The sequence below is a fragment of the Schistocerca piceifrons genome, chromosome X (assembly GCF_021461385.2).
Source record: "Schistocerca piceifrons isolate TAMUIC-IGC-003096 chromosome X, iqSchPice1.1, whole genome shotgun sequence".
NCBI classification, from domain to species: domain Eukaryota; kingdom Metazoa; phylum Arthropoda; class Insecta; order Orthoptera; family Acrididae; genus Schistocerca; species Schistocerca piceifrons.
This window is the reverse complement of record NC_060149.1, coordinates 153,233,350-153,252,486: the sequence shown is the minus strand read 5'-3', so window position 1 is coordinate 153,252,486 and position 19,137 is coordinate 153,233,350. Positions and strand designations below refer to the sequence as shown.

At 39.0% G+C, this 19,137-nt stretch overlaps 1 protein-coding gene across 1 annotated transcript in view; it reads right to left on the bottom strand.

The window, feature by feature from the left end:
* Nucleotides 1-19,137, bottom strand: part of LOC124721225 (ATP-dependent DNA helicase Q5-like) — a 309,692-nt gene that overhangs the window by 144,815 nt on the left and 145,740 nt on the right. The window contains exons 4-7 of the mRNA XM_047246081.1: nucleotides 14,620-14,796; nucleotides 7,140-7,325; nucleotides 5,126-5,231; nucleotides 2,901-3,012 (exon numbers count right to left, since the gene is read on the bottom strand). Of these exons, the coding sequence (XP_047102037.1) occupies nucleotides 2,901-3,012; nucleotides 5,126-5,231; nucleotides 7,140-7,325; nucleotides 14,620-14,796 (581 nt within the window). The remainder of the gene's footprint in view (nucleotides 1-2,900; nucleotides 3,013-5,125; nucleotides 5,232-7,139; nucleotides 7,326-14,619; nucleotides 14,797-19,137) is intronic.

Genomic DNA, 19,137 nt, shown 5'->3' with positions numbered 1-19,137 from the left:
GTAACTTCATTGTTGTGCAAGGTGATTAATGCTTGACTGCCCAATACGTGGAAATAGAGTAAAATTAGAAAATTGAAACTAATGACAGCCTTCCATAATTATATGAATGTATTTTAATTCAGTTGGTAGCTGCTGGCCACAGAAATCCGTTTCGTTTTAATCTGACGTGTGAACTGTAAATGAAGAGGAAATAGGACATCGGGAAACATCAAAATCACTAAGTGTAAACACGGGTCACTATCCCCTCCCCACTAAAACCCAGCCTGCTCTGCGCATGCGCGAATCTGGTAGCTTGGGCGTACCAGAAGAATTTTTCTGTGTAGCACGACTGCTTCTTGCTACAGCTGCAGCCACACTTCACTTCAAGTAGCCAGAAGCGGGAAAAGGCACTGGTCATATGCAGCAACTCAACAGCACATGTGCACGAGCCTGCTGGCAACTGCTCAAAACGAACTTAATGTAAACAGTTGTGATCTCATGCTCATCGGAAACAGTTTGCTGTTATGAAGTACCCCATAGTCTTTGTCCTAAAGCCTTTGACACTTTTTGCTGTTTATCAGTTCTTACCAGTCAAAGCTACAAAAATTTAACCAAAGACTAAAACAATGAAAAATTACCAGAATTCTAGAAAATTCCTGGTTTTTTTTCTGGTTTTCTCCTGGATGAAAAAATTCCTGGGTTTTTCCCAGATTTCCCGGTTTTCTCAGAGTGTATACACTCTGTATTACCAATGAGACAATGGGCACACACCTCTCTAGCCTGTCTTTGACTCGTGCCACAAAATTGACATGCACAGCTCAAAAAGTGCCATCAGAGGATCACTTTGAAAATGGAATGGTGTGCTGAGGTTGTCAGCAATGAAAGCGGATCCTACCTGCACACAAGTGAGGGTCGTTTGGGCATATGACAGAGACCTTGTGAGTGCTGTCTTGTAGAGTGCATTCGTCCAAGACACACTGGCCCACAAACAGGCCTTATGATCTGGAAGGCAGTAAGCTACAACCTTCATTCATCTTTGGTGTTTCTGGAATGGACATTAACCAGGGGTCCTTCTAAATGTTATACCTGTTCTTTTGCCATTCTTGCAATAGGGAGGTGATGTTTTGTTCCAACAGGATAATGCTCGCTCACACACTGCCTGTGAAACTCAATGCGCTCTGGAAGACGTGCAGCAACTTCCATGGTCAGCACAATCTAAGGACTTGTCTCTAATTGAGCACGTGTGTGATGTGATGGGATGAAAAGTGATTTGTGTGACTCATGAATCAACAACTCTTACAGAACTATGTGAACAGGTTGAGCAGGGGTGGCATAACATAGTCCAGGACAGTATTCACCCTGTGCGAGTGACTGCATGTCAGATTCAGTACCTGCATTGCTGCCCATGGAGGGAGGCTACACCACATACAAATATTGGTGTTTCAGCACGAGTCAATACCTGGTACCTCACAGCTTGTGTTATCGATCTTTAAATTTAATCATTTCATGCAGTCCACACGCATTGTTGCCACAATGTATCTTGAGTGAATTGGAAACCTCTAAAAGGGTGTACTAATTTCTTTTTTCTGGCAGTATATAAGATTTGTTCAGTACACTTAATCAGTAGTGGCAAAACATGTATATCTTTTGCCCAATTTCTCCCTTTTCTCTGCTTCCTCAATGCACAATTTGAACAACAAGGGGGATAGGCTACAACCTTGCCACACTTCATTCTCATTAGTATAAAACTATAATCTGATTTTTACTACTACTAAGTTTTTATTTTATTTTATTTTTTACAAGGCTGATCCTTAATGGTTCTCGAAGTAATGCAGACATACTGTTTTCACTATTTCTCTACAGTATCAAATATTCTGATGCCTTATAACACTAAGAGCAATATGAAATAATTTCACATATCTATTTAAGTACTGTGCCACCAGTTGCCCTAGTTCATTTCCTATTCCCAGAAATACTTATTGTGTGTGCTACATTGCATTTCTGTAGTGTAATTTTTGTCTAGGCCTGCTTTATATAACCTGATGTATATCTTTATCTTTCACATTCTTTAATACAGGGTGATTCAAAAAGAATACCACAACTTTAAAAATGTGTATTTAATGAAAGAAACATAATATAACCTTCTGTTATACATCATTACAAAGAGTATTTAAAAAGGTTTTTTTTCACTCAAAAACAAGTTCAGAGATGTTCAATATGGCCCCCTCCAGACACTCGAGCAATATCAACCCCATACTCCAACTCGTTCCACACTCTCTGTAGCATATCAGGCGTAACAGTTTGGATAGCTGCTGTTATTTCTCGTTTCAAATCATCAATGGTGGCTGGGAGAGGTGGCCGAAACACCATATCCTTAACATACCCCCATAAGAAAAAATCGCAGGGGGTAAGATCAGGGCTTCTTGGAGGCCAGTGATGAAGTGCTCTGTCACGGGCTGCCTGGCGGCCGATCCATCGCCTCGGGTAGTTGACATTCAGGTAGTTACGGACAGATAAGTGCCAATGTGGTGGCGCTCCATCCTGCTGAAATATGATTTATTGTGGTTCTTGTTCGAGCTGAGGGAACAGCCAATTCTCTAACATAAAACCTTTATTGGCTGAAATGGCGAACAAATGTACAACTAAATGAAACTTTATAGCTCCCTTAATTCGCCGACAGATAGTGCTTAGCTCTGCCTTTTGTCGTTGCAGAGTTTTAAATTCCTAAAGTTGTGGTATTCTTTTTGAATCACCCTGTATATTAATTGCTTCACATTTGAACACAAAATCAAGAACTGCCTGCAGTCTGAAAAATAATCCTACTGAAGATACTGTATATTAAACAACCCAAAGTACATACATACAAAAGGGTTTAAAATTCTAGATACTTAAGAATGACAGAATTAAGAAAACACACTAACCTCACTGTGGCCTTGTCCACGCCCATTCCAAAACTAACTGTGGCACTTATAACAGACACTCTTCCAGCCATCCAGTCTTCTTGAACTTGAACTCGATCTGCTGCCTTCAGACCTGTTACAGTGACATTAAACGCTCTGTAATACTTGTTACCAGCACTTGAGAACTAAGCACCACGAAATTCCGCACATAAACATTCTGAATGTACAGAAATCTGAAGCTTACAGTAATGCCACGAGTAAATACTAATTTGAAATTTCGCATGGGGAATTTATGATTGTACTATAGTTTCAATACAAAATTTCCATCAATATCACATAAATACAGTAACATTTACAAACAACGACCAAAATTACAACTGACTCCACGAGAAGGCGAGGGGAAGGGGAGGTGGAGGGGGTTGGGGATGACACGGAGAGGTTCGGTGGGGGGGGGGGGGGGTTGCAGAAGAGACAGGGATGTAAGTGAGGGCAAGCGGCACGGCTGAGGGGGGGGGGGGGGGGGGGAGGTGTGGCAAAAGGGGGAGGTTGTGTGTGTAGGGAGGGAAGTGCGATGATGGGGAGATGGCTGTTCCATGAAATCTACTGTGGTGTCGACACATTCCCTGTGTAGGCCCATAGACTCCAGAGCAGAAATATGGTAGGCGGCATGCACTGGCAAAATGGAAGTTGACTGGGTGAGGGCATCATGCGGTGACACCACTGAAGAAGCTCTCCAAGTTGGAAAAGGAGAAGACCATTTCTCTTTGTTCGATTTCTTAGAGCCTTTACGGTAGACAGACAAAGATCCAAATATTTGTTGGCTGGAGAGACCTATAAAGTCTATGTGGAAGTGCTCCTCTTACCCTTTCTGGCCCACTGGTTGTATAGCAGGTGACTTTGCCACTGGGGCAAAGATTTGGTGGCTTGTTGTGCAGCTGCAGGAGAAGGAGAGGTGGATGCTACCATTATACTGGGCAATTTCACTACGGCAAGTCTGTGAGCCAGGTGCTTCATGGAGCAAGGCGTACAAGAACGGAGTGTAAGCAGTTGCTGGGCTTGAGAATCACAGTTGGTCTCCAGAAACAAAGTCCCATTACGTAAGCAATAGCAGGACTTTACATAGCCTGCAATTGAATCAACAGATTTCTGAATAATAACTGGATTAACTGTATTAAAAGACTGACCTCCTTCAAGATGAGACACCACGAGGAACCAAGGTGCATCTCGGAGAGTCACTGAACTGTTAGCCTCATGCCATTTACATTTATTATGCGTAGACAGAGATGAAGACTGGCTCATTGCAAAAAAAATCCCCCATGATTGCCAGTCTCTCTGATGGTGCTCACCTTCCCCTCAGGGGGAGGGGGGTGGGGTGGGGCTCACGGCCTTGGGTGATTGTTCACACATCAGGTCACAACTCCCCAACTCCAGACAGGGCGACTAATAGGGAATTGGGAAGGTAACAGCTCAGGCAGTCACCCCTACATGGGCCTGGCCTGTGCCATGGTGTACGTGCGAACCCTAATGTCAACCCGGGGCTGGGAATTATGCATTACCCAACACCCGTTATGCACCAAACATGTGGGCTGGTCTTCAGGAGTACACAGGGAGGAACAAGAAATAAAGAGAGACCTCAAACACTGAAGCAGAGCAAGAGGAAAGAGATGGAAAATGAAGACCAAAGGTAAAAACAGGAGGAGCTTTGTTCCTATGCCGGGCTACTGAAACTTCAGAACACATTCCCAAAAATACGTAAGAGATGTTGCAGCGGGAGAGGGGAGTGCGGTGGGAGAGGGGGCGCTACTGTGAGATATGGAAGACAGGAAATAAGATACTGGCCGAAGTAAAGCTGTGCGCCCAGTTCCTGGGTCGTGTTTGGATAGCAGTTGCCCACAGAATGCAAAGGTCCAGAGTTCGAGTCTCAGTCTGGCACACAGTTCTTATCTACCACACAGTTTCATATTGGTGTGCATTCTGGGGTAATGCAGTGTCTTGTACACATAGATTTTTTTAATCATCATTCTCTGTCTGACAACTTTCATCCCATGGAAGTATGATTGATACTACTTATGGCCTGTAACATCAACTGTAAGTCACCTTTACATTATTGCTATATTATTCACTAAATGCTGTACTAAAAATAACACACACACACACACACACACACACACACACACACACACACACACACGAGAGAGAGAGAGAGAGAGAGAGAGAGAGAGAGACTTTAAAATTAAGAAACAAACCTGCGTGGTAAGCCAGTGTCCGTATACCTCTTTTTGTGAGTACTGAAGCAACAGTTTCAGTTGCATCACGTGTTCTGCAGTAAATAATACCACATCCATTAGCAGCCTGCAAAACAAAAACAGATTAAACTAGCGGAAAAAATTTCTCCCTTTTCCATCTCACTCACTCAATGTTACAATTTTTACAGTATGTAGTCCTAACAACTTGTGTGTGCATTCCTATGAGTACACATTCCTTTTGTGTGATTAACTATAATGAAATGAAGTCTGGTATGAATATATGTTTCACTGAAATGAATTCTTGTGAAACCTTGAATTTGGATCAAACAAAATTTTTGTAAAAAGAATTACAGTGACACACCACGTTCATTCACAGATGAGGAAGTTCTGCAGCTGAAACAGAAGAAACTACTTCATGTTTTAACTTACTGGTAACGTTTGTGACCATAAGTAACACAGATTTTATGCTATGCATGAGAAACAATCACATATGTTTCAGATATGTATGTTTCATATTGGTGTCTGCATATTATTGTTTCCTAAAAACAGCACTTTCATAAGCTATAATGAGTTGTGACAACGATTTTCTTTTCAACACTATTGTGCAGTTTGGTGTAAGAACAGAGTTATTAAAAATTACGGTGCAACAGTAAGCTAATCTTGTTGCTGAAGTAACACACAACCAATGACGATAAGCAGTGTTAAGACAACTTAAATTATTTGTGTCTGTAAGTCTCATGTCTCTAACATTCAATGTCAGAAGTGGTATTGCAACTACTGAATAAACCACAACCATGAAACAAGAGACAGTTTTTGCTGTTCATGTGAGGAATCTACAAAAAATCAACAATGGAAACTTGTTATGAATTAAGTGCAACACAGCGCACTGTTGGCATATTCTATGATGCCACCTATCGTGCATGTCATACAGCTGCAGCTCACCTAGAAGTCGAGACCAGCAAAGTAAAAAAGTGTGTGACTTTCTGAACTGAAATTTGAAATTTTTTTACATGAGGACTGATTCAAAAATAGGTTTGTCTTCAGTGGCAAGGCAACATTAATTCAGTGGGAATGTCAAGTACCACAATGTCAGGACCTGCAACACAGAAAACCTGCATGAAACAGTGGAGCATGAGAGAGATTTATCACAGGAGGATGTGGTTGTGCAGCAAACTCACAGGAAGTGTGAAGGCCCTTCTTTTTTAAACAGCATTGTGTCACTGGCTTTACCTACCTGAATGTGTTAGAATGCCTTTATGCCACAACTAGAGGAAAATATTTTTCATTTTGTTTGTATCAACTGGATAGCATTCCTTCCCATTTACACCAGAATGTTCATGAAGACAGGAACTATACTGTAACAGAATGCTGTGAATGGTGACAAGGGATGAGTACCTCAACATCTGTTGGGTCATTTAGGGAACTCAATGCAGAATCTATAATATGTGAATGAACACCAAAAAACTGGACAAGTGTGAGCATGACTCTTGCTCTGAGAGTTCTGTACAAGCTTAATTATCTATATAAATAGTTCATCTATAGGTTTTGATGAGTGAGTTTGTGAGTATCAATATATGCGACATATACAGCTGTTAATTTTGATTCCATTAACTAAGAATCTTAAATTTGTTACTCTCACAAGGGATCACAGACCTTAGTATTTGACATAAATTTCAACTTGATACCTCTCCTTTCCTGAGAAAAGGGGGCCTTAACAGCCGAACTGACAGGAGGATAAGAAAGTGATGCCATAAGGGATTAATTTTTACCAATTGAGATATAGAACCCTCAAAACAAAAATAAGTGTTTCTAGTGGTGCCTATGCAAACATCATGGAGAGATTTTAAAATAATAAACAATGCACCTACGACCACAGTCATTTATCTCCACGTGGTGTTGTGAATGGTGTATGTCATTCCATAAAGAATAAATTGCTTTATCTTTTTACTATCATTTTAAAATAATCCTGATTACTAATTTTTTTATCTGAAATGCAAACATGTCTATAAATTACCTTAATAGATGGTGCACTGTCGGTATACAGGCAGCCCATCACAAAATCCTTTAAATTTTCATATGGATCATCTTTTATTTGACTTTTGAAGACGACATCATAGAATAAATTCTCTCTAAAACATGGAGTTTTGAAAGTTGCAACTGGTTCATGGAGTTTGAGTTGCTTGAAAATGTCTTCAACTACCTGTGACAAAGATACATTGAAAGCAGTAGTAAGTTATGCAATAATTTATAGCACAACAGAAAAAAGAAAAGAAAGAAAAATGATTGTCATACTATACACCAAAAACATACAATGACATAGTGTACTTTACTTTGGACATTACTGTACTTGAGGGCAGCTAATTGAAGATAACTCACTAAAGTCAAGAACACAGCACTGATTGTCAATCGATCAGCCCCCATTTGACACGAGTTTCTGTCACAGCAGTGACACAACGTGTAAGGAGACACACCTCAGTGATCCACTGTTTTACTTCTGTAGGAAAATGGGATCTGATATCAGTCTCTTAAATTTCTTAGGCACCCACATGCCCTGTTTGTGGTATCAACTGATACCATGCAGAGTGGATCATTCCATTATATCAAGTTAGCAGTAGTGGCTCTGTAGGTTACCACGAGAGGCAGCCACGAGCGACCGCTTCCACAGATTGCCAGTTGCCTAAGGGACACACCCCCTTGGATTAGTGCTGTCAGCACCACACATCACACCAATAAGAAGCCGCTGCAAGGAGCCTCCTGTCTTAAACGTTCAGACTGTGGTGATCAGCTCGAGTGTTTTGGCTACAGCGTTCCAGTCTCCAGAGCCGTCAGTCTTCGGTCTGTGCCCGAACTCAGCTTAGTTGATATAGAGTTGCAAGTACAAGTGTAATAGACTCAGACCTCTGCTTGTTTCAGTCACTGATGAAAGTTCAAGTAGGACTTCTTGTTAGTAGCAATACCTATACATACCTCAGGCATCTGTATTTATCTGTATTTATATCAGGACAGTCAATGGAATCATTGTAACAAGATAAGAATGCAAGTAAATGTGGTTTTCAGTCTACATTTTCAGCCATAGAACCCAATACCATCCAAACAAGAAACAACGTTGTTACCCAAACACTATCCTACAACTGCCTGTTGTGAACTACAGTGCCTGACAAAACTGAAACATCCCAAATGTGGTTTTCAATCTACATTTTCTGCCATAGAAACCAATACAATCCAAACAAGAAACAACGTTGTTACCCAAACGCTATCCTACAACTGCCTGTTGTGAACTACAGTGCCTGACAAAACTGAAACATCCCAAATGTGGTTTTCAATCTACATTTTCTGCCATAGAACCCAATACCATCCAAACAAGAAACAACATTGTTACCCAAACGCTATCCTACAACTGCCTATTGTGAACTACAGTGCCTGACAAAACTGAAACATCCCAAACGGAAAGAGGAAATGAAATGAAACAAAACTTCATGAGCTGAGAGGATATGTGATGTTAGCTAAGAGATTACAAAACTGAGTCAGATTGACAAAGAATGCGGCAGTATGAGCCTACTTATCAGTATGATGTTGACGTGGATCCATGCACTGATTTGATTGGGAAGAGTGTCATAAAACTGGTGTATCCTCTCCTGGAGCAAGGGGGCCTACATCTGGTCATTGATATCCCAGATACTGGCAACAAGGATGGAACTGACTCCTGAGATGATCCCACACATGTTCTATCAATGCACAGATCTGGGATCTTGCTGGCCACGGGAGTACCTCAACATCATGCAGACAGTTCACAGAGACGTGTTTCATTTCGACAAGCATTGTTCTTTTGAGAAATGGCACCATGATACTGCCATAAGAGAGGTAACACGTGGACGCAAGATGTCCGTGATGTATTGCTGTGCTGTCAGAGTTCTCTTCGTCACTAACAGTCGTGACCTGAAGTCGGGTCCAATGGTTCCCCACACTATGATGCCAGGAGTTACACTGCTGTGCCTCTCTGGACCTCCCTCCAGGTTGCCACCATACTCATCGCCGACATTCATCAGCAGTCAATGCTTTCTGATCACGGCATCACTCCAAGCACAGCCATTTGTGTTGTGGTATATTTGTTAGTCTGGATGCTGCTTATCTTCAACCAATAGTGTGGAATGACACAGAGTGTCGCGGGGAGTCTGTTACATGTTATCAGATGACAGGCAAAGATGTAAGGGGATTACAATGTGCACAGTCCCCAATAGGGCAATCCAACCTTGTGGTGGTCAGACATGGTTGACTGGAACCTTGATGAGTATGTTTCACCCAGTGTTCATGCTGTTCAACATTGGGGCACTGGCACATCTGGTTGCCCCAGAAATTTGGATTTTGCATATTATGATGAACTGGCCAAATGAAAACCCACTATAAGGCTTCTTTCACTCAAGATCAGGCACTGATAATGCTGTCTCACAAAAGTATGTGGCATCTCCATGTCCTTCACAGTGATCACTCAACATCTGATGCTGTTCACACCCTTACACGGGGTGTTGCAAAAAGCTATGGCCAAACTTTCAGGAAACATTCTTCACACACAAAGAAAGAAAATATGTTATGTGGACATGTTTCCGGGAACGCTTACTTTCCATGTTAGAGCTCATTTTATTACTTCTCTTCAAATCACATTAATCATGGAATGGAAACACACAGCAACAGAACGTACCAGCGTGACTTCAAACACTTTGTTACAGGAAATGTTCAAAATGTCCTCCGTTAGCAAGGATACATGCATCCACCCTCCATCACACGGAATCCCTGATGTGCTGATGCAGCCCTGGAGAATGGCGTATTGTATCACAGCCGTCCACAATACGAGCACGAAGAGTCTCTACATTTGGTACCGGGGTTGCGTAGACAAGAGCTTTCAAATGCCCGCATAAATGAAGTCAAGAGGGCTGAAATCACGAAAGCGTGGAGGCCATGGAATTGGCCCGCCTCTACCAATCCATAGGTCACTGAATCTGTTGTTGAGAAGCATACGAACACTTCGACTGAAATGTGCAGGAGCTCCATCATGCATGAACCACATGTTGTGTCATACTTGTAAAGGCACATGTTCTAGCAGCACAGGTAGAGTATCCCGTATGAAATCATGATAACATGCTCCATTGAGCATAGGTGGAAGAACATGGGGCCCAATCAAGACATCACCAACAATGCCTGCCCAAACGTTCACAGAAAATCTGTGTTGATGACGTGATTGCACAATTGCGTGCGGATTCTCGTCAGCCCACACATGTCAATTGTGAAAATTTACAATTTGATCGCATTGGAATGAAGCCTCATCCGTAAAGAGAACATTTGCACTGAAATGAGGATTGACACATTGTTGAATGAACCATTCGCAGAAGTGCACCCGTGGAGGCCAATCAGCTGCTGATAGTGCCTGCACACGCTGTACATGGTACGGAAACATCTGGTTCTCCCGTAGCACTCTCCATACAGTGACATGGTCAACGTTACCTTGTACAACAGCAACTTCTCTGACGCTGACATTAGGGTTATCGTCAACTGCACGAAGAATTGCCTCGTCCATTGCAGGTGTCCTTGTTGTTCTAGGTCTTCCCCAGTCGCGAGTCATAGGCTGGAATGTTCCGTGCTTCCTAAGACGCCGATCAATTACTTCGAACATCTTCCTGTCGGGACACCTTCGTTCTGGAAATCTGTCTCGATACAAACGTACCGCGCCATGGCTATTGCCCCGTGCTAATCCATACATCAAATGGGCATCTGACAACTCCGCATTTGTAAACATCGCACTGACTGCAAAACCACGTTCGTGATGAACAATAACCTGTTGATGCTACGTACTGATGTGCTTGATGCTAGTACTGTAGAGCAATGAGTCGCATGTCAACACAAGCACCGAAGTCAACATTGCCTTCCTTCAATTGGCCGAACTGGCAGTGAATCGAGGAAGTACAGTACATACTGACGAAACTAAAATGACCTCTAACATGGAAATTAAGCATTTCCGGACACACGTCCACACAACATCTTTTCTTTATTTGTGTGTGAGGAATGTTTCCTGAAAGTTTGGCCATACCTTTTTGTAACACCCTGTATACCCTGCCAGGCCTGATAACTATGTTAAAACATGACCAACGCTAATTTCCTCTGGTGGCTGTTCTGCCACATATAATTGCAACTCTAATCATTTACATATATGCTGATGGTGTGTATCTGTAAAAAGTTGGAGACTACATGGGGTTAATTGTCTGTAGAACACAAAAAGCACTGCAGTTAATGAGAAATTTCACTCTACAGTCACTGCTCATCTGCTGTCACCAACATCTTCTGTAATTTTAGTTTAAATATAGTGAAGAGAGACTCTGCTCACACTTATCAGAGTACACACTACAAAATTTCAGTGCAAATTAAAACACACTATACAATTTATATTAAAAATATAGATCCTGGAGCATAAAAGAACTGATATTCCATTGCATCTGAAATCAATGTGGGTCCAATTATATATAAGGCTTAAGACTTACTCCCATCAAAAGTCATCACATTTTATTTTCCACACCAACTGCAATCAAGTAGTTCAACTGATTTCACACAGCTTCAGTGATTATGGGAAGGTTAGGGATAAATGGTTTCAGTTAACAAGGCAACAGCAGACAAGTGAGTGTGTTAAACTTTACTTTGTAACCCAAGTAGTACCACTAACAGCTTCTAAAAATGGGTACTCATTCCGTCCACTGGCCACTCACAAGTTAATTCCATAAGCCTTGAAACAAAGCAGATTACATCCAAAACCCACAAACTAGTACAACAGTTGTGTTCACCCATTAACGGTCTACCTATTATCTCACCCTATTAAACAAAATTTTTGTGAAAATCTAGTTATCTGTATCTGCACAACGTTAGGTTACGGCATCAATATATTTCATGAAATTTAATACCTTAAGCACTTTTATAGTTAAGACACATTAGGTGAAGTAACAACCAAAGTTTTTATCCAGGTATTGTTGCAAGAAGTCCTGCTGGTTCTTCAAAATTGAGCATGATAAAGCTCCCAGGTGTAACCGTGGTACATTATAAGGGTTACCAAGAGAATAAATATACAAAGCATGGAAACATATTTCTGAGTTATACATTTTTGTACTAACTTTATGTGTAGTTGGAATATACCTTTAGTTAACAGTAGGTAACAAGTTAGAATTCTGTGTCTGTCCCAGATTTTAACTCAAACCCCCTGCAATGTCCTACAAATTACATCATCCAAGCACTCCTCATGGACGGACTGAGAATTTCAATTTGTCACTGGGAAGAGCTCGTGGTGAGCTGAAGTTGTGAGATGGGCTCCAAGTCATGCTTCAATGGCATAATTGGTTGCCAACTTTCCACAAAAGGAAGTAAAGTAGAACCTCGCTAATCTGTTCCCTATGGGAGCAGAGGCATGGTTGGAATGCAATAAAGGTTGGATTGTCAAAGGAACACTTTTATTGACCCGTAACATTAAATACAGTGCTGTGGAACCTTAATTTTAAACTGGAAATACTGTCTGAAATATTGCTCCATGGCAAACCAGTACCAAAGCGAAACGAAAACTTCAACACACTAAAAACTTACATGAAGGTGTAATGTACAGCAATGCCTCTATTGTAAAATACGTCTGTATTTTATGGTAAGATATTGTTTCTTTGAGTGAAAGCATAGCAACTGTGCATGCCTTATTATAGTACTGTACTGACACATAGCTGACTGATTTTGTGCAGAAAAAGTTCTTGTACGAAGCATTTTGTAGTTGAAGTCAGACTCGTGAATGTTATAAATCAGGGATCGGCTGGAGCTCTTTAATTAAGTTTTAAAATTTCTCAACAAATTCACTGGCAGCTGTTTCACCAGCAGACAGTTTCTCACTGGAATTAATTACATTTTGAATGCCATGTCATTTTTTCACTCCCTGTAAATTTTTCATTTTCATTGTCTCCATTAAATTTTTTGTACAAAAACAGTGCCCTTTGTTTTATTACTGATCCAGATGATGGAATTCTTTTTCTTCACTTCTGCTCAAACCACATCAATACATCATGTTTAGACTTTCACTTTTAGTGTTCTCCAAAGTCTTGCATATTTCCAGTTCTTTTTCGTCATCAATCATCATTGTGTGACTTACAAGAATTTTCCTAATTTTTCTCCAGTCTGTAACAGTTGTTACGCCAATCATATCTCGCTTGTAATGGTTAGGAGAGACTTGCCTCTGTCTAACCTTACAAGCACTTTCAGTTGATCTACTACAGACAGCATCACATGTTTACATTTAGTTGGTGCTATAGTTTAGTTTTACATATATTAATATGTAGGAACAGTCACTAATTTATAAAACATGTGCATGCACAATAACACTTATTGATCAAGTTAGAAACACGTTATTTCATACTAAAACTGACTGAATTAAAACACATACCATCCGTCAACTGCCTGCTGATCCATACTGCAAATGAGGAATCAATGACAAGACCAAACAAACACCAGAAATGAGATGGTTGGACTAAGTGGGGAGACAGACCATCTAAGGTTGGATTAGTGAGGTTCCACTGTATATGTATTTGAATCTCAGTTTTGTGTACAATTCCAGTTTGTCACATACAATTATTGTAGCAAATATTCTGCCCAGAGTAAAAGAACTAATCCTCATGTCATTTGTTACTTTTGCACATTCTTCAATGATATCTGCACATTTTGTGAGCCTGTGTACCAGATTTTTTCCTTCTATCACTGCAAAATTATCAGTCTCTTCTTTTAGTCACTTGTGGCTCTCAAACAACATGTCACATGCTAAATTCCTTCCATGCAGGTATTCCTTCCCCCCAGGGGAAAAAAAACTGTATTACTTGAGATGCACATGTAGCTTAACAAATGGCACCTCTTTACTTCATTTTGACATGAGTGCTACAAAATATTTTTCTTGAACTAAGATGAACAAATGAGACAGCTTTCTTACTTCTTTGTGGAAACCTTTCTATGCATGTATTGTGGTTCAACAATTTCTACAATTTTACTAACTTAATAATAGATTTATCTGCCTCTAAAAGTGAGTTAGTCTTTGTACCTGACTTCCATACATGAAGAACCCAGGTATAATTACTGGTAGTGCAAAACAATTTCAGGAGTACTTGAAATTGCTCCACTAAACATCTCAAGCACAGCTGAAGAGCTATTTAAGTAGCACTTATGGAAAACTAAAATTAATGGCCGGACAAGTGATGTGTCTAGTACATTTTTTTTTTAAATAATGCAGTCAAGTGCTGCATTAGGGAAAATGGAAAAACTACAGTCTGCTGGCATCTACTGATTTCCTGAGATTGAGTATGGAGTTATTTTTATTTTATTTATTTTTTATTAGCAAAATTCCTTAATGCGTGTTCTATATTGACCAAACTTCCCGACTTTTAGCAAGATGTTATAACCATTTATATAATTTCGAAGTATATATAGCACAATCTTCTTACCTTTTTACTTGCTGTTGCAGTAAGTGCAATCCATGGTATGTCTGGATATCTAGTACGCAACTGTCCAAGTTTAACATAGTCTGGACGAAAATCATGACCCCATTCACTCACACAGTGGGCCTCATCAACAACAATGTAAGACACCTTTTTCTTTTTAGAAAGATCCTCCATCAAATTCTGAAAAATTACACATTCATATACATCAAATAATTGTGAAAGGAAGATAAGCAAAACTGTTGCTATGCTCTGAAGAGAATCACCAAACCAAGTCAGTTATATATGTCAGGTTTGAGTTCCGTCCAAGTAATAAATCTGAGTGTCATCTTAAAAATTATAGCAGCATCATAGATATTACAAGCAATTATTTGCTTTTCAAATAATTTAAACTGAAAAGCTGTGTTTTTCAATCATGAAAGCTACAGACAGTGCTTAGACCAATAATTTTGCTACTAAATGAAATTCAGTTTACTTCTCAGCTAAAGAGCAATTAAAAATTGTTTTAAATAATTGACTGTGGAAGTGACACAATATGTGGCTGCTAGCTCAAAAGATGCACTTGCAAATTAAATCCGCAACATACAATAGCTAGCAACAAAAATGGCTACAAACATGAAACTGTGAATACAGTGATAAAATATTTAATCAACTGAACAGGGGGGGATGATTTTAATTACAAAGAATTTTTAAGAACTGGATGCCTTTATTGGTAATATTCCATAGCAGATTGCGAGAACACTACAGAAACATGGAATCAATGCAAGCTTCTCCACAAAAAATAATTACAGTAAATAAAAAGAGAGAAATTTTGGATATATGGAGTGTATACTGTCACAGCCCATCTGCACAAAATAAGAGTCATGCATGAAGTACTGAAACACTACCAACCTACATAAACCAAAAAGTGTAGCCAGATGTAACTATGAATAAAAACATGAACAATGAACACATAAGGGTAATAAAAGACTTTAGAAAGACATCACCCTTCTGTAACACCACCCCCTCACTTGCAGCTGACACAGTTTATTTATTTTTCTTTTGGATCCTCTTCTTGTACAGACATACATTATTTTTCTGAGCAGAGAACAATTAAAATATCACGTAATTTATATAATCAAATACAGAATCCAAACAAAGTAGTAGAAGCTGATTTTAAAATTCTGTTGAGGTTATATTTGTAAAATAAGCTAAGCACATGCTTAATTTATGTAGATGTTAGGTGTGTGAGGAAAAATAATGAGACTGGCAGCACTGTTTGTGATCTGTGATGCTGTGTTGTCCTACTTGCATAGACTGGAATGTTAATCCCTTCCGGAAGCTCACTTTGAGTTTCAGCTCTGTACAGCCACCAGTGAAGATGTTTTTAGTTGTGTGTTACGAAAATGAAATAATGGAATTCAGAACAATATGCAATCAAGCTTTGTCTAAAATTTGGGGAATCCATGAGTGTTGCCTTTGCAAAGTTAGAACAGATCCATGGGGAACATTCCTTACCAAGAGCACAAGCTTTTTGCTGGTACAAATCATTTTTCCCTTATTACGGCCAGAGGTGAGTGTTCCGGGTACTGATTTCTCAGGATCTATGCACCCAAATTGTGTGAAAATGTAATCACATGTCAGTTCTAGTATAATATATTTGTCCAATGAATACCCATTTATCATCCGCATTTCTTCTAGGTATAGCAATTTTAATGTCCAGTAGTGTGTATGTTTCAGATTGAGTATTATGTTGTTTTCCAGTGTTCAAAAAACTTTTATATTTATGTTAATTACTTCATTTGCAATTTTAACTGCTTGTTTTTAACACTTGAGATTTATCCTGTTGCTTTAAGATTTCTTGTTTCGATGCCTGCAGCCGTGAAATAATTGCCTTTTTGAAACTCGTAGATCAGCTATGTGCCGTTTTGGTTTAAAGGTGTTATTAAATTACAATAAATTAAAATTTTGAGTGAACCTGACTGACACCTTATTTGGCCCTTTCCACAATACGAATCACCTGCTCTGCCCAGCAGGTTTAGTGGGCGTTTCAGCAATATTTTTAATCATTCTTCATTACTAGATGAGCATTCTGTTAGTAAAGGGTAAATGGCCTTTCAGACCATCATGCACAAATTTTAACACTACAAGGTTTTTGTACTCAAACAAATGTTATATGTGATTAGAAACTATGTAGAAAAGCTAATCCAATGGCAATAAAGAGTTTTTTAAACCTCATTAAGGAACAAGAATGGCAGGATGTTTATAGTGCCGATAACATAGATGAAAAATATAATGCTTTCCTTAACACATTTCTCATTCTCTTTGAGAGTTGCTTTCCATTAGAACATTCTAAACAGGGTACTAGCAGTAAATGGTAGCCAGGGTGGCTGACTAGTGAGATAAGGATATCATGTAGAACAAAGAGGGAATTATACTGAAATGATAGATGTGGTCACAAGCAAGCTACAGTAGCCCATTACAAACAGTACCTATTGTAAGGTGCTTAAAAAGGTTATTAGGAAGGCAAAGAGTATGTGATATGCAAATACGATAGCTAATTTACAGGATAAAATTAAAAACATATAGTCAACTGTGAAGCAAATGTCTGTTCAGCAGCACAAGGTCGACAATATAAAGTCAGTTCATAATAAAAATATTTCTGTTACTAGTAAGTCAGATATATGTGAAGTATTTAACAATTATTTTCTGAGCATTCCCAGTGAATCAAATAAAAACTTACTTTCTACAAGGAATCATGTAATTGTCTTGGAAAGTGCCTTTCTGAGATTGATGTCTGAAATACTCTTCTGTGATACTGACAAGGGAAAAATTGAGTCAATAATTAAATCACTGAAGACTAAGGACTATCAGGATTTGAAGGAGTGCCTAGCAGAATATTGAAGTACTATGCTACATATGTTAGCCCTGCACTTAGTCATATTAGTAATTTTTAAGAGTGGTGAGTTTCCTGAACAATTGAAGTACTCAGTAGTAAAACCGCTTTATTAGGATAATAATGTAGACACTTTTAGGCCTATTTCTATGTCATCAGTGTTTGCTACAGTTATTGAAAAGGCTGGGTATGTAAGGATAATTGATCATTTTGTATCACATAATATGCTATCAAATGTGCTGTTCAGCTTTAGAAGTGGTTTAACAACTGAAAATGCTATGTTCTCTTTTCTCTGTGAGGTATTGGATGGATTAAACAGAAAGTTCCAAACACTAGGCATCTTTTTTGATTTAACTACGGGATTTGATTGAGCTAATCACAAAAGATTGCTCCAGAAGTTGGACCATTATGGAATACGGGAGTTGCTCACAACTGGTTCACTTCTTACTTTAAGAACAGACAGCAAAAGGTCATTATTCACAGTGTGGAGAATGTCTGTCATGTGGGGTCTGAGTGGGGAACAGTCAAATGGGTGGAGGGGGGGAGGGGGTGCCTGCCCCGGCCACTCATGTTCCTTATTTATATAAATCATATGCCCTCTAATATTACAGTTAATTCTAAAATATTTCTGTTTGCTGGTGACACTAGCTTGGTAGTAAAGGATGATTAGATTAGATTAGATTAGATTAATACTAGTTCCATGGATCATGAATACGATATTTCGTAATGATGTGGAACGAGTCGAATTTTCCAATACAAGACATAATTAGGTTAATTTAACAACATACTTAAGTTAATATAACAACTTTATTTTTTGTGTTTTTTTGTTTTTCTTTATTTTTTTTATTATTTTTTTTATTTTTTTAATATTTTTGTTTTGTTTTTTTCCCTTAATTTATATCTAAAAATTCCTCTATCGAGTAGAAGGAGTTGTCATTCAGAAATTCTTTTAATTTCTTCTTAAATACTTGTTGGTTATCTGTCAGACTTTTGATACTATTTGGTAAGTGACCAAAGACTTTAGTGCCAGTATAATTCACCCCTTTCTGTGCCAAAGTTAGATTTAATCTTGAATAGTGAAGATCATCCTTTCTCCTGGTATTGTAGTTATGCACACTGCTATTACTTTTGAATTGGGTTTGGTTGTTAATAACAAATTTCATAAGAGAGTATACATACTGAGAAGCTACTGTGAATATCCCTAGATCCTTAAATAAATGTCTGCAGGATGATCTTGGGTGGACTCCAGCTATTATTCTGATTACACGCTTTTGTGCAATAAATACTTTATTCCTCAGTGATGAATTACCCCAAAATATGATGCCATATGAAAGCAATGAGTGAAAATAGGCGTAGTAAGCTAATTTACTAAGATGTTTATCACCAAAATTTGCAATGACCCTTATTGCATAAGTAGCTCAACTCAAACGTTTCAGCAGATCATCAATGTGTTTCTTCCAATTTAATCTCTCATCAATCGACATACCTAAAAATTTGGAATATTCTACCTTAGCTATATGCTTCTGATTAAGGTCTATATTTATTAATGGCATCATACCATTCACTGTACGGAACTGTATGTACTGTGTCTTATCAAAATTCAGTGAGAGTTCGTTTACAAGGAACCACTTAGTAATTTTCTGAAAGAC